Source organism: Mirounga leonina, unplaced genomic scaffold (genome assembly GCF_011800145.1).
Source record: "Mirounga leonina isolate KUSES-001 unplaced genomic scaffold, KU_Mleo_1.0 Mir_151, whole genome shotgun sequence".
NCBI lineage: Eukaryota > Metazoa > Chordata > Mammalia > Carnivora > Phocidae > Mirounga > Mirounga leonina.
Window position 1 is genome coordinate 84,928,661 of NW_023270377.1, and position 16,348 is coordinate 84,945,008.

The following is a 16,348-nucleotide window of genomic DNA, read 5'->3' on the forward strand; positions in this document are numbered from 1 at the left end:
AGGAGAGGCAATTTTCTGCTAACCACATCCTCCCGTGTCCAAACTTCCCACCTCTCCAACATTGGCCAGGTGGCAAAGTGGCCTTTTCAAATTTTGAAAAGGCATTGATCTTATTAACTACATAAAAAATGATCATTTGGTGTTTAAAGAAAACGATGCATACAGCCAATGAAATACTAATGGAGGATTAATACCTGTTTTAAGGAAATGCTTCCGTGAAGCCCTTAGGTAATGAAAACTTTAACATAATAAGTGAATTCACCTGTGTTTGCATAGCACAGGGTCGAATAAATGTTTATATTGGCATTTCATGCTGCTCCTCTGTTTAGGATACCAAGAATATAGGCTCTTCTGACATATCCAGGAGAGTTTTATATGGTGTTCCGAGTTCACAGTCATGTTAGACATATTTTTAATTGAACACAAGAATAAAGAGAATTTTATGAATTAATGACAAAATTATACAATTGATTGGACCCAAGAACCTTTTATCATTTTCTGTAATAAGTTAAATCGTTGCGAATGTAATATCAGATTCTTATGTTATATACTCCAGTAAGTCCATATTAGATTTGCATGATAGTTATGCCAGGGGACACGTAGTATATATGTGCCATATATATTAAATATGATGCAAAACATATATATGTGTGTCTCTAAGTAGTCCTAATTTTTTTTCCGTACAGATTAAATGTAAGTGTCTCTGTTTCAACAAACCATGCTGCATGTGACACATGCATACATTTTTAGAATACATCTCCTCCCACCTCTCCTAAGTTCAAGATCTCCCCCCTTGACCTCACCCCAACCTCCAACTTCTGAAAAATCAAGTTCTTAGTTTAGCTTGAGCAGATATCTTTAACAGGCTTGTTTGAATAAATATGCCAAAATACTTTACATTCTGTCAGTATCTAGTCAGAAAATTGTGCATGGAAAAAAGAGATGAAAAGAACCAAGACAGAAAGAAAATTAGTGCCATGGCAAGCTTTCAATACAGTATCTCTGAGCCAAGTTTTCTCAGTGAAATGACATATCCTCACTAAAATACCCCTTTTATATAATTATGCACTGAGCACACATAACCAAAAGTAACTTTTATTTTTGTTCCTTATCGAGGAATACATATTGCCCAGGCTAAGAATGCGGAAACAAAAGCTGGGATAATTATAGCTAATTTAACTTTGGAAAACTCTTCTCTAGCAGTCCAGCATATAACCCCCCAAACTAAAGTTATGTAACAAGGTAATATCAACAATGAGAAACTGCATGATAAAATCCTGCCCAAAAGTGAAAAATGCTAATTTTGTCTCATTTAGCAGCTGGATACAGAAATGCTCATTAGTTTTAAGAGGGTTAATCCTTTTAACTTTTGCATATTGATATGCCAATTATGCCTAATTGTACAAGAGGCATCAGTCAAGGTAATAGTGCATAAACACATGAAAGTTATTAAGTACATCCCAACATGTAATAAAGTAGGTGTTAATTGGTAGCTGAGTTCTGCGGGCTATTGAGGTGGATAATTCATTGAGAGATGGATCACTTGTAATTTCTCTCCATAATTCCTTTTGCAGTCTCATGCTGTGATGTTTTCATGCTTGTCAAAAACAACTGCGGCATAGTGCCTTTTGTTAAACACAGCCAATAAAATATGTTAGGCATCATTAAATATACTTAACTTTTAAACTTTTTCAAAGGTACAGTTCTTACTGCTAATACATTATAGAGATTCCAATAATTTACTCTAACCACTGTCTCAAGTTCATAGTTGAGGAACATTTTAGCTGGTTTAAAAGCAAAGTCAGGCTGCCAGGGTTGTGCCTCCCGGCAGACAGTACTTTTAAATGAGAGAGTGAATAAAGAAAAACACATCTCTCCGGTAACTTATCTCAGGATGTATCTCCCACTCCCGACATGTTATCACTGGCTTCCTCATGCTAAATCTGTCTATAATACCTGAAGAAAGCATGATTAAAACCATGTACTTCTCAAGCTCTTGAGATGGAATTCCGCACACTTGAAATTTGAGTGAGAACAGAGAATAAATATAATCGGTAACATGCTACTCAGCAAGTTTATCTCATTTAATAACTCAGTTAGGGAGCTGAATATTTCATGGGCCCCTATGATATTAACAGAACACTCAATTAATAGTTCACATGTTTCTGCAGAGTGACTGGGACTCGCAGCCTGTCCCCAGCTAACCTATTTCCCGCTCTTGCTCTCAGTGTGAGAAACAAAATAGATCTGGGGTCCAAAAGAGTGGCTAACATTGCATAAATAATTTTGTAACATCCTATGGCCTCAGCTGCAAGTTACCACCATTATGGAAGAAAATTAACCAGAGGAGACCCATCGCAATCAGTGTGTTTAGGATTGCGATGCGTGCAGGGGCAGGGAGGCAATTGGCAGTAGAGTTCATCTCTAACTATTTTATTTCAGATCTTCCTAATGACACATTATCGAGACAAAATGGCTTCCTCTCCAAACCTTCCATCGCCATACCATTTAAGCTTATTCCAAATCAAATCGTAATTACAATATCATATATTGTTGGGAGATTTTAAGAAAGAGATTTTCACATTTTTTTAAAAGATTTTGTTTTCCCCCCCTCAGTTCATTCTTAGCTAATTTTAGCCTCTGGCTTTTCAAAGTGATGTACTGTATTTGGAAGTGCAAACACCACATGCTAGCATAACCTCATTATTTTTATAACACTGAAGCATGATAGTGGAGGCCCTTAAAATGAGTCAAAGGTGCTCTTCAGGCTAGCTCCAAATCCACTTTATCACTCTGGATTAAGCCCAGCTCCACTCTCACAACTGGGGATATTATTATGACTATAAGTAGGCAAGATAAAATGCATTACAAAAACAGTTTTCTCATGCACATTAGGAAAACAAATAAAACAAAGCTAAGTAGTTCTTTTTTTTTTTTTTTTTTTTTAACAAAATTCTGTATCTGGGAACATGGGGGTTTTAGAGTATTTGACTTACGGGTTCAATGACCTTCCCAACATCGGTGAGGATCATGGATTTACTTTGGCTCAGCCTGTCGTGGTGGCTGTTGGCATTTTTGATTCTCATTTGCACAGCTCCGGTGCCTTGACGGGTGGAATTCAGTGTTTCCACAGAGGTATCAGAATTCGTAGATTTCTGCATATTATAGGGTTATCCTGATAACATATAAAAGCATTATGTTATTCTAAATATATCTTTTCCAAGAAAAACTTGGTGGGGTGCAGGTTCCTATTTATCACTAAGGTACAAAAATGAAACAAACAATCTCCGCCTCTCTGAATAGCAGAGAAGGTAATTACTTTGTAGTTGTTTTTATCAACTGGGTCCTCTGTATGTGGACAGCGCTATATATGCCAGAGGACTTCAGAGTTCATAGCCAGCACAGCCATGCTCGTGTCGTTCCTAATTCCATTAAGGAATTCCTAATGGCAATGTGATAGTCTTCCTTATGTAGAAATGCCAACTAAGCATCCTTAGGCTACATGCTGTTTGCACTCACAACGTCACTGAACTTTTACCTACCCCATCCCACCCCACCTCTACACGCTACCACCCACAGCCTTTTTTGGTGACCAAAAACCTGCATATTTCAGTGAGTAGAACTGGAGTTAGGGCAAACTAAGCTGGTCCCACTGACTATGAAATATGTTGCCTTGGCCTTCTTTGCCTGCTGCTCAGCCTTAGCCCCGACCCCCACTCACAATACCCAAGGAGGGAAAGTAAAGGTCCTTTGTCTGCTGCCATCTGCCAACTGAACTAGATTCAGTAGCTTTTCGTTGGACATAATGTTGATGAAGTATATGAAGAAAAAGAAAATCAAAACCATTTATTTAGTGATATTTGTTTTAATGGAAGAAGTCTGATTTATTTTTATTTTTGTGTATAGTGTTAGAAAATGGTCCAGTTTTATTCTTTTATGTGGAGCTGTCCAGTTTTCCCAGAACCTTTTATTGAAGAAACTGTCCTTTCCCCATTGTATATTCTTGCCTCCTTTGTCATAGATTGGCTGACCATATAATCTTGGGCTTATTTCTAGGCTTTCTACCCTGTTCTACTGATCTATGTGTCTGTTTTTGTCCCAGTATCATACTGTTTTGATTACTACAGCTTTGTAGTATATTTTGAAATCAAAAACACAAGAAGTAATACGTGTTGGTGAGTATATAGAGAAAAAAGACCCCTTGTGCACTGTTGGCAGGAATGCAAACTGGTGCAGCCACTGTGAAAACAGTATGGGGGTTCCTCAAAAAACTAAAAATAAAAGCCATATATACTGGTAGAAAAGAATATACATATTCCTTTCCCATACTGTATGATCCAGTGATTATACTACTGGGTATTTATCCAAAGAAAATTAAAAAAGATATATGCACCCCTATGTTTACTGCAGCATTATTTATAATAGCCAAGATATGGAAGCAACTTAAGTGTCCACTGAGAGATGAATAGATAAGGGAGATGTGGTATATATATGCAATAGAATATTATGCAGCCCCAAAAGGCTAAGATCATGACATTTGCAACAACATGGATGAACCTAGAGAGTATTATGCTAAGTGGAATCAGTCAGACTGAGAAAGACAAATACCATATGTTCTTACTCATACCTGGAGTCTAAAAAACAAAACACAAACAAATGGATAAACAACAAAAAGCAGAATCAGACCTATAAATACAGAGAAAAAATGGTTGGCAGAGAGAATGAGGGTGCGGAGATGGGCAAAATGGGTGAAGGGGAGTAGAGGATACAGGCTTCCAGTTATGGAATGAATAAGTCACAGGAATAAAAGTCACCGGAAATGAATATAACCAATAATATTGTAATAGAGTTGTTTGTTGACAGTTGGTAGCCATACCTGTGGTGATCACAGTATAATGTCCAATCTTGTCAAATCACTATTCTCAAATTTTTAAAAAGTTAAAAATTAAAGCATGAGATTTTTCAGGGTGTGCTTTCATGAATAAAGTTAGGGGAAGTGAAGGAACGAAAATTGAGGGACTGTCATTGTAATAGTGGCCTTGGACTCGTGGTAATTAGACTGGTTGCATAAAAAGGGGTCATGATGACTTCTTAGTGACAGCACTGTCTGTACTGATCACCTTTGTGGTCTTCTACAAGTCTACAGACCTCTGGTTCATCATTGGAAAAAAAATTGTTAGGGAGGGGGGCAGCCAAGGGGATTGCTGGGATCTGTAGGATCCTTTTTACTTTACTGATGCACTCAAAGTCTGGGAGCTCAAGAAGTATTACTGCAGATTTACAAAGCTCAACAATTTTAGGCAGATAACCAACAAGGTAAATGCTTTGGTATCACTTGATCCCAAGGAATTTGGGTAGGGGTTGAGGGGAATCTATGATTAAACAAAGAAGTCCTTTAGAGAAATCTGGGTTCTCTTCCGAGTGTGTGTAAGCCTTGATCTTTCAAACTCAAAAGATGGTGTGTTTGTAATGTTGGTGAGGGGAAATCACTTAGGCTAAAGCCACTATCCTCTGACCAAGAGCATGAAGCCATTGTATTTACATAGCCTTGCCGTGTGCCATTTTTAGAACATGTTGCTTCCTCAGAGTCTGCACCAATTTCAATGTCAAATCAACATTTGCATTCTTTCAGTGATTTTACAATCAACTGTTATTTGCCTAGTGATGAGTTACTGTCAAAAGTCTGGATTACTTAAAAGGCCTCTCATCTGGCTTCTCCACCTATTTTCTTAGGGACAGGCTGCAGAAAAAAAGTTTCAGAATCTTCCTTCTTCAGACATTCTTGTTAGGCTGACTTCTCCTCTACTGTGGTATTCAGGTGATTTCTCTCTCCTCACACTTTCTCTCCTCTAGCCATTACTTCCTTTCCCATCTGACCCCATCTTCATATTTTGTTGATACCCCAAGGCGCTCTAGTTTTTCTCTTTATTCAGCCTCCCTTGTATTTTGTGTTCTACAATGGCATTCACCCGATACTATTTCATAATTGTTCTCATATTCACAAATATTTGACAGTGTCTAACTTTGCAGAGAACTGCATTGCTCTGAGAAGAACACAGTATGGCACAAAACCTCCTCTTAAAGACTTCCACCAGCAGAAAATAAATGATCCATTCAACATTTATGGAGAGTCTCCTAAGTGGCATGCACTGTATCAGAGGCTGGAGATTCTTTTTCTTTCTTTCTTTCTTTTTTTTTTTTTTTTTAATATCAAGTGCCTTACAGGTCAGTGAAGGTGATGGAGAAACAAATCAATAATTAAATGAGAGTAGAGTTGGGTCCAGTTGGGGAGAGGAGCAATGGCATTAAACTCAGGTGGCACTGGGAGGTGGAGAGAGAGAAAGTCTGCAAAGGAAGATCAGTTGGTGTTGGTGCTAAGTCAGGACATTTCAGACAAAGGGCTCAGCAATGCAAAAGTACACAAGTAACTGTGAGATTATAACGTGGATATTGAAATGTGCCATGAAGGAAAAACATAGTACCAAAAAAAGCTCAAGGAAAAGAGAAATGATGGCTTTCATAAAGAAAATGGTATTTAACCTCAGTGTGGGTGAGTGTCATCTGCTAGCCTCTCGGGGGGCTGAGGGACTGACTGAGAGCCCCTTCCTTCTAACCCAGCCAGGGCTGGAAGGGGCTGTTATTCTAGACACCCTGAGGGAGCGATGAAGGAAGAGGGGTTTCCTTGGCGTAATACACAAATGTGTTGTATAGATGAAATGAGTGCAAGACAGTAGTGTGCAGGACACCCACCCCCCACCCACAGGACCCGGGGATGTGCAAGAGGAAGGAGAGAGAACAGAGGAGGAAGGAAATCTGAGGGGCTGAAATGACAGCTGTACTAATGGCTGTGGAACTTTTAACTGTTGCACTTGAGAGTTCATCCATCTGTCCAGTTAGGAGCCTCATACAAAGTGGAGAAGGCTGTTCTAGGCCAAATTTTTCAAGATGCCTTTGGATTCCACTTATAGCCCTTTCTCGTCACCCTCTTTCAACTTCTCATTCTCTCCTTGCCTCATCCTAATACTCTATTGTTCCTCAACCAGACACCCTATGATCCTTTTCATTTTTAGCCGAAGCCCCCCACTGCAGCTCCCACTTAGGTCCCACCTCATCTACAGAGTCAACATTTCTGAAATCCATCCATTCTTCCTTACCTATCTCCTTTAAACATCCATCCTCTTGGTCAATCACTAAAACGTAGATGGGAGGGAAATACTTAAATTAATTCACATAGTGGCATTAAAGATTGGTCAGACTTCCCCTCAACTCTCAGGGAAGCATTTACCTGAATCTCAGAACCTCGAGGTACTTGCAGGAACACATGTATGAATTTCACGATGCACTGGTCAGAAAGGCAATGAAGACCTGCAATTTGTGCCTTTCCGTGGTATTATTCTAGGAACATTCACAGGCCTTTGAAATCATTTTGTTGTTCCACCCCTGTTTTCTTCTCCCATTGACCCTCAACTTTCTCTATTTCATAGAGCAGATTGTAAAATCAATATTATTTTTCTATGCTTACTTATATTCTACTTCAAACATTTTGTTAACTATAAGTTATATTAAGTTTCCTATGATCTGGATGCTTATTCAGTATTCCTCTGGTTCTTCCTATAACATATCATCTACTCATTATGATTATCATAATCATCATTATTATCAAAATTTATTAGAGAAAACAGTGTTGCCTTAAGCATTTACATTCTTACAGGAGGCACAGAGAGCCGTGGTGAATGACTAATGAAAATATTGAAGAATTAGTTCATTTTGCATGTGTCTAAAATATCCATTGATTTCAGAAAACTCTCCAAATAAATCTCCCTGAGTGAGAAATTGAAATGTAAATCACTTACAACTGGCTTCACCATTTCTCTAGACTTCCTGATTTTATTTGTACCCAACGAAGAGCAAAAGGAGCCTGTGATATTGCATGAGTTCCACTTTCAATACTGCTTTAAAAACAGGAAACTGTGATGAGAATGCACTTTTGAAGAGCCACACAAACTGGCTCCACTCAACAGATGAGGTTCAGTGGTATTCTGGGCCTGATTCTCCCGCTCCCACAGCCGATACCCAGAGAGGAGGGAATATGGTGATTCATCTAATCATAAATTTCATAGCTGCTCTGTCAATTATTTGTTGCACTCTGTTAATTACATTAAGGTTCAGCAGCTTGCCCTTTTGAGTTAGAAAGTGTATTTTTGACATCTCTTCCCCATCAGTAGCATTAAAAGTAAAAGTGCATGAAGAGTTATTTGGGCGAGGCGAAACTGAAGAGGCACGATGCTACCATCTCCATGCTTCAGAGCAGAGCAAAGTGAAGCTCAGCTAGACCCAGCGTCCTCCCCACAGCACCACAGCCTGTTCAAAGTAGCTCCAGGATGGAACCCACGTCCCGCATCTCCAAACATCCCTGCTTTAGTCATAGACCCCCAAGCCAACTGGAAACCATATATGGAAAAATAAGGTAACAAGAATCCCAAAGAAGTCTAACAGAGATTAGGGAGTTCATATGATCATAGTACAGCCATATTAGGTATGTATCATGTACATCTTTCAATTTAAGTGTGTATAAATCTTCCTGTGTTTCCTCACAAAACAACAGAGACTTAATAAACATTTATTAGATATATAAATGGAAAACAAATATAGAAACTAGTTAATGTCAGTGTACACAGGCTAGCAAAATCAATTGGAAAATGTCTTTGATCAAGTCCATTTCTTATTTAAAAAAAAATGTGTGTGACTCACTTTGGCCAGTGTTTCTAAGGTCCAATGAAATATGGCTACTGCATGATAAGTTGGGGCAGAAAAGAAAAAAAAAAAAAAAAAGCAATGCTTTTCATGCCTTCTGAGGCCCATCCTTGGAGAATAATATGAATTTTTAAAAATATGAAGAATACCTTATTTTCATTTCAGAATAAGCCTTTTTTTTCTTTCTTATAAATGGGTGCATTTAATGACCATCTTAGAATTTAGCGGGGTTATTTGTTCTGACGACAGAGAAAATCTTCCTTGACTTTCAAATTCCTATAGGTGCTTAATATTATTTCTCCAAATAGAAGGACTCTCTTGCCTGACATGGATCACCACTGAAGATGTGAGGAGAACTGTCACGGAGGCAAGCATTGAGTGTGCCCCCAGGGAATTCCCATCCCATGGGTGTTAGCCTCGACTTTCACCGCGTGGCAAGTGAGCTGTCTGGTCACCCCAACCACCAAGAGTTCCGGTCCCCTCAACACACAGGAGCCCTCTGTGACAGTCTGACTCCATTCCTGTCCCAGAATGTGTGGGAAGCGCTGTTTCTCCAGGTCTGCTAAGGAGCTCAAGGAAATGCCACAGACAAATATTACTTCTGTGAGAAATTCATTTCTATCCCCTGGAAAGATCTTATGTTGATCTGTGGTAGAGCACGGTCTGTTTGTTTCCCTGTGGAAATGACTCGTGGCCATGGTAGCTCCAGGAACGTGGGGCACAGCCTTCGTACTACACTTTCCTGACAGGTCAGTAATTAACTTGCATTGTTATTGTTTGTCGACTCCACCACAGCAGCCATTTACTAAAATAACATTTTAATTTCAGTTTCCTTCCAGTTCACTTTCCTTTTTCTTTTTTTTCCCTGTGGCTTCTACATCTCTATTAAGTCTAATTTCCCCAGACCACTTCCATAAGTGGAGAGAGTGCAATAAAACTCAGTTTCAAAAAATGTCAAATATAATGAGAAAAGAACATCACAGTAAAGGAATTTGACCATAGCCACCCCATTGGGTAACATTGTCTTTGACTGGGCAGGTGTTATATATAGGAAATGTGATAATAAGGCCTCGCATTTATTTAACTTAATTCGGGAATCAGTGTGATAGTCTGCATTTACTGACAAAGTCTGGCAAGTCAGCTGCATGGATAAACTGTCATACAATTATTGTCATTACCCGTGGGCATTCTAAATGGTGAAAATGACAAGTAAAATATATTTTTTAAGTAGAATAATTCCCAGACAAAATTGTGTGACAGGCAACCTTGATCTTTTTTAGATCACGGTATCTTGTTGCCATCTCTCATCCCCTGGGCACCTTAGCTTTTTAGTCTCCATCTTATTGAGAGCAAAGAAACTGATTTACATTTCAAGTATTTTATTGAGCCTTTACCCTGAAAAATAGACTTATTAGGTCCCGCAGTTTCTACAAAAATTATTGAAAACCCTGGGGGCAGACATAAGTACACTTGCCTACCATGGAGTCTGGTACAAGTGCAATGGAGGATGGGACTGAGGACAATTTTAAGGTGAAGGTGACATTTCACCTTGATGTTGTATAAAAATAAGACCCAAAAGGCAGAGGAGGGATGTCCAGGGCAACACAGGCTGAGAGCACCAGATTTAAGGAAAATAGGAGTGAACATCCACAACAAATGGTGGAATATGGGAGGTGGGAAAGCGAGGGAAAGAGAGTCAGGGCTGGATGAGGAGAATCTTGCCATTTCCAGTAAAGAATTTGGGTGTTGTCTTACAGAGCCCCAGAAACTGTGATGGTTTGTTTCAGGCATAATCCCCAGGATTTGGTGAAAAGACACCCAGAGAAATGGATCCCTGGCCACTGAAGAACAGTAGCATTCTCACTGGACGCCTCTTTTATTTAGCAATTAACTTCAAATCAGAATAAATATCATAGTATCTATTTGTAAACACTGATCTTATGATAAGAGCACCCGAGAAGTGATCTGGGGAAAAAAATACTCCAGAACTTCAGGAACCTCCTTTTGAACCTCGAGGTGCGTGTTTAATGCTTCTGGTCACCAATTAAATGAAGAGAAAGGTGAAGACTTTACAGGAAGGACAAAATGAAGCACTTAAGGAAGCGATATCAAAAGGGTACAATCATATCTTCCTAAGGACACAGAAGAAAAATAAAGTGAAAATTAGTTAGAACTGCTTCTGAATTTCCCTCCGGTGATCAGGTAAGTAGTCCAAAATTGAAAAGCAAATAGGAATAAAATGCCTGTGCTATTTTAATTATGTTTAGGCAACATAAGAAATTTTATGAAATGGCAATCTCCTTAGATACACAGGAGAACCATAAGGGGCATAAGTAATGCAATCCTCCCTCTGCTTCCTCTGTCAGTTTTGACCTAATCTAGCAAGAAATGCTGAGCCATTTTCCGCCTCTTGCGTACAAGTATCAATTAAGGGAAAACAGGGTGACTATCTTAGGGCACTGGATGATGAAATGTCACTTAAGGAGAAAACATTGGCTGTACAACAAGTTGCTCAGCAGCCACAGTCTTAGGAAACACTGACAAAACAAGCAGTCTCAGACATTCTCTGGACGGGACCGGTTCTCTGATCTTTGCTGGAAGAGTACCAAGGGCAAAAAGTACATTTCAACCCGTGGTTGCTCGTTTCCTGGGATTTCATGTTCCATAGCATTTGCTTCCTAAAGGATGTGACTCAGTTGCAAAGCCCTTTCATCAAGCCGATTAAATCTAATCACGCACTGATTGCAGTACACCAGGGTCCCTCTATCTCTACCTTGGCCAGCCCAGGTTAAAATATGGGGAAGCTGCATATTGCATAATTAGTGATTGACAGTAATTAACAGGAGTCAGTAATTGACAGTAGTCAAATATGGCTGACATTTGTTTTATTTAGCAAATTTGTTATTGTATCCGATTAGTCTTTCCCTAATGCTCCTGTCTTCAAAATCTGGATTGATTGGATCGGATTTCAGTGTCAAGGGGACATGTCTGAAAATGGGACAGTAATGTCATAGTCCATTGTTGTGACAATGACACCATTAAAATAAAATATTTCAGTATGTTTCCTTTAATGCATTTAAAAATCAGTCTCCTGGGGCGCCTGGGTGGCTCAGTCGTTGGGCGTCTGCCTTCGGCTCAGGTCATGATCCCGGGGTCCTGGGATCGAGCCCCACATCGGGCTCCCTGCTCTGCGGGAAGCCTGCTTCTCCCTCTCCCACTCCCCCTGCTTGTGTTCCCTCTCTCACTGTGTCTCTCTGTCAAATAAATAAATAAAATCTTTAAAAATATATATAAATAAATAAATAAACAAATAAAATAAAAATCAGTCTCCCGCTCAGTTGTGTATGCATAAAATACATTTTAAATAGTGTGTGTGTGTGTATGCTTGTGTATAAAGCACAACGGATTGTCACAAACTGAACACACTCGTGTAACCACATCCAAACTGAGAAACTCGACAGTCTCAGCATTCCAGGAGCCCCTGAAACTCCCTTCCAGTCACTCTCCACCCACCCCACTAAAAATAATCACTATTCTGTCTTCTTAGTTTTGCCTGTTTTTAAAATTAATCTAAATGGAAAACCTAGAGTATGTACTTTTTATTGCTGAGCTTATTTCACTCAAACGTTTATTTGTGTGGCTGATTGCTGTGTAATATTCTTCTGTGAAGTGCTTATAAAAAACTTTGTTAGTTCTTCTTTTAGGTTCTTTGTCCTTTTCCTGATTTGTAGAGGTTATTTTTGTACTCTGGCTACAAACCATTTTTAAATATATATGTCGCAATAATTATCTTTTCCCACTTGTGGGTTACTCTCTTAATAGAATCTTTTCATCAATAGACATTCTAAATTTTAGGATAGTCCACTTTATCATTTATTTCCTTTTAGGTTTAGTGATTTTTTTTTTTTTTGTCCTCTTAAGAAATCCTTGCCTGATCCAAGACCACAAAGACTATTCTGTATTTTCCTCTAAAAAGATTTGTTGTTTCAACTTTTATTTTTAGAAATGTGATTCTTCTGGAAATAATTTCTGTGTTTGCTGTGAGATAAGGGTATCTTTTATAGAGATAATTCATATATATTTCTTTTAATTAGAAAGACCTGTCATCTCTTATGGTTTATTGAGGTGAGAAAGGACCAGGATCTGGCTCTTCATCTGAAGTAAACAGATACTGGAGAGCTCTCCTATCCACAAACGTTGACAAGAGGTGCAGTTGTGTCCAACAATCACATATATCAAGAAACACTGGCAATTGGAGATCCAAGTTGAATAGAAAGATTTATCAGACAGGTGGGAAAAAACAACCACTGGTAATCGGAGAAGGTCAATACTCAGAAGTTCAGATCTGCAGACTGTTATCAACTAGGAGGTTTGCTATTAAGTGTCAGAGTTCTGATTACTGTATATTTGTTCAGACGTATCTCAATTATCCAGAAGGGGGACTGGCAGTAGAGAAGTAGGACCTCAGTCCTAGCAAGAGAATGAGGCCGTGAATGACCAGGTTACCAGCAGAAGTTGTGGTTAAATACAAAGCAAATGTCTCTTGAGAAAAGGCATGACTTGCTAAAGGACTGGGAATGGTAAGTAAGGGGAAACACACCCAATGTATGCATCGCAAGTGCAGACCAAAGCCATGATCACTTGTTATAATTTAATATTGAACTCACCAAACTAGTGAGGAGTAAGAAAGCTATAGAGCGGTGATTCTCAAGTGTCAATATGAGAAGCTTCATAAACATACAGATGGTACTACCCATTCCAAAGACTCTCGTCCAGCAACACTGAAGAGGGGCCCGAGAAACTACATGTTTGGCCTTCACCCCGGTGATTGAGATGCACACTGAACTTTGCTGACAAACAAATCTCTAGAATTACATAAAACTCTTCTTTTTTTATTTTATATCTGTGTTGTTCTAAAATTATTACTAATTACTATAGTATCTTCTTATTTTTTAATCCCATTGCTACTCAGTTCATATTTGCTAATATTGTTGTTCCAATTAAGTTTTCTGGGAATGAATTTCACTTTGGAATTTGTTGGTGGTTGGGGTAGTGGTATTGCTCATAGTTGGGAAAAGTGAGAAGAGAAGTGACTACGTGGCTAAGTAGGTAGATACTGAAAAATGAATTATTTTATATAAAGGAAAAACCCAACAGGATCATACTACAGGCAATCTGGGTCTATTGTGAGTGTTTCGGCATGAGTGCTTTTTTTTTTTTTTTAATGTTTATATCATGAACATGGTAAGTGTGAGTAAAACAACATCAATTTAAACGTTTGAAAAACAGTTCTCTTGCTTGTAAAACATCAAAGGATGTTTGGTGTGAGAACAAACAAATTCCGCAAAACATTGTTCTTTTCACTCAAACTTAATCTGAAATCTTTGGGCAGTGAGGCTTCCTTTCATGAAGCCAAGAATATCAAAATGGCAAAAAAATATTTACTAGTTCACATCATTTAAATTGAAAGTTTTTGACTGAGTTTTTAAATTCTTGCCTTTGACTATCCTTTAATATGCCAAGTGTATTTATTATGTAAAATGTATCTTTTTCTTTTTAGGCTGAAAAGACTCTTTTGATGCCTTATCTCTTGAAGAACTTCAGGTGTGTTACCAGGAACCTCCATCCAGGAGTTGTTTGGGGGTTAGATCCCCGATTTAAACAAGGGGTGCTTCTCTTTCCTCCAAGTGGAATTCAAGGGCCTCACCCCAGGAGGTAGGAGGTGGGAGCTGGTTAGATATACTATCTATCCAACTAGGTTCCAGTTAATTGAGTGTTACTATAATTTGAAGTAGTATAGCCAAATACCTATCTTAATTTAGGCTCCTCACAAAGCAAAATACAGAATTTGGGCTTGGCCACATTGAAGTCAAAAGGAAATGCCTAAAATATCTAGAATTTTAAAATGGCTATCAGGATTATCTATTTTATTTAAAAAGTATTCAACAGTAATTTTTTTTTTCCTTCTGTCCTCCCTTTATTCACTTACATTCTTTGTCCTAACTACTTCTGAGACTTAGTGATGCGGATCTATTCACAGACAACTTGCACGATGAAATGAGTTACACAGCCACACCCATGCTACATTTCCTCATCTAGCATACTGTGGATTTCCCATGTGCGTGTGTGTGCATGTGTTTAAACTGTTGTTACGATTATCTTCATCCACTAAGGTATACGAATCTCTTCGATCTCCCCTACAACAATGCACACATGCAATTGTACATGTCCTGGTCCCTATCTTATATCATGTGACTTTGCAAATACCAGGCAAATTAAGGATGACTCTATCTGCTATTACTTAGAAAGGTTAACCTTTGGAGACATCTTTTAATGGTTAAAAAATGCTTTGAAGAACATGAGCAATAGAACAACATCAGTTCTTTCAAGTTAGGAAAAGGAACCCACTCATGAAAGTTAGACAAGCAAAACAAGGGCCTCAATGAAAAGTCCATACAAAAATGGATGGTGTTTTCATAGAATAATCTAATGTGCTAGTCTCTGAGCCTTTATTAAGATTTATTCTGTATATGGAAGTTATCTGGAGGAGTCTAGTTCTTTCTAATCATGACACTCTGCTCCTGCTTTCTTAGGAGCAGCTATAAATTCAAGAAGAGGTGGAAAACCGGCTAGACTGCCAACCAAATTCAACCCACAGACATATGTTGTTGGGCCTGAACAATGTTTTAGAATGTTTTGAATCAGTTTCCAATTGAAAATCAGGATTTCTACTCAAAAAAAAAAAAAAAAAACAGGTGCGGATCTGTGTGTCTTCCCTTGAAAAATCAGAAGATGTAGAAAACTGGTCAAGGATGTATGATAACAGTCAGCTGGGGGTGGGCAGCTTCTACATCCTGTAAACAGGGCAAGTTCTCTCTGATCCAGAGGTTCTCTCCCTTTCTACTTTATCTGCATAGATATCCTGACTGGTCTGTGAGCCTTTGTGGCGCCAGTCACCTCCAGGGGTATTGCTCCTCTGATGTTCGCATACAGCTCTTTCTGCTGCATGCTGAATCGGTATCATTTTCTATATTTTATTACTTTCCAATCCAAGCCGGTAGAATTAGAAGTGGAGAACAAAACCAAGAGACTGTATCTGTACCACTGGTTTAGAAAGAGGTTCCTCAGAGATGAATATTGTCTCATTTATCTGTATAGCTTTTTCAGCATGATCTCACATTATCAAGAGTAGGATACTGTGCTGTGCTCTTTGCTCTTGCTAAGCAAGTTCCCCTTTTCTCCCCTCCCTGCTCTGACCTCCTTTATTGTTCCTATTACGTTTTGGCAGATAATTATATCCCGACTTCTATTGTTTTCTGTTCTCTATTTGAGTTGTGCGTCTCTTCTGACCAAATTGGCTGTGGGTTCTTTAACATCAGACACTATATTTGTCAGCATTGCTCTGTACTGTATGGAGAGCATTACAAGCATCTGGTATCTGCCTGAAATCCCCTGTCTTTAACTCCCCCAGGACCATGAGCATCTCCAACAAGTTCAGGTTGGCCACCATATTAGAATGATTGGGATTCCCAATCCCAAGAGTCACTGGATTCTTTTTTTTTTTTTTTTTTTTTTTTTTTGTCTTATTTTCCTA

The 16,348-nt window shown here is 38.7% G+C and overlaps 1 protein-coding gene across 3 annotated transcripts in view; it reads right to left on the reverse strand.

Moving 5' to 3' along the window:
• ARHGAP15 (Rho GTPase activating protein 15) overlaps positions 1–16,348 on the reverse strand; it is a 600,902-nt gene that overhangs the window by 571,867 nt on the left and 12,687 nt on the right. For all 3 annotated transcript variants that reach the window (XM_035008115.1, XM_035008116.1, XM_035008117.1), the window contains one exon: positions 2,997–3,175. In XM_035008115.1, coding sequence (XP_034864006.1) covers positions 2,997–3,161 — 165 coding nt within the window. In that variant the 5' untranslated portion in view covers positions 3,162–3,175. The remainder of the gene's footprint in view (positions 1–2,996; positions 3,176–16,348) is intronic.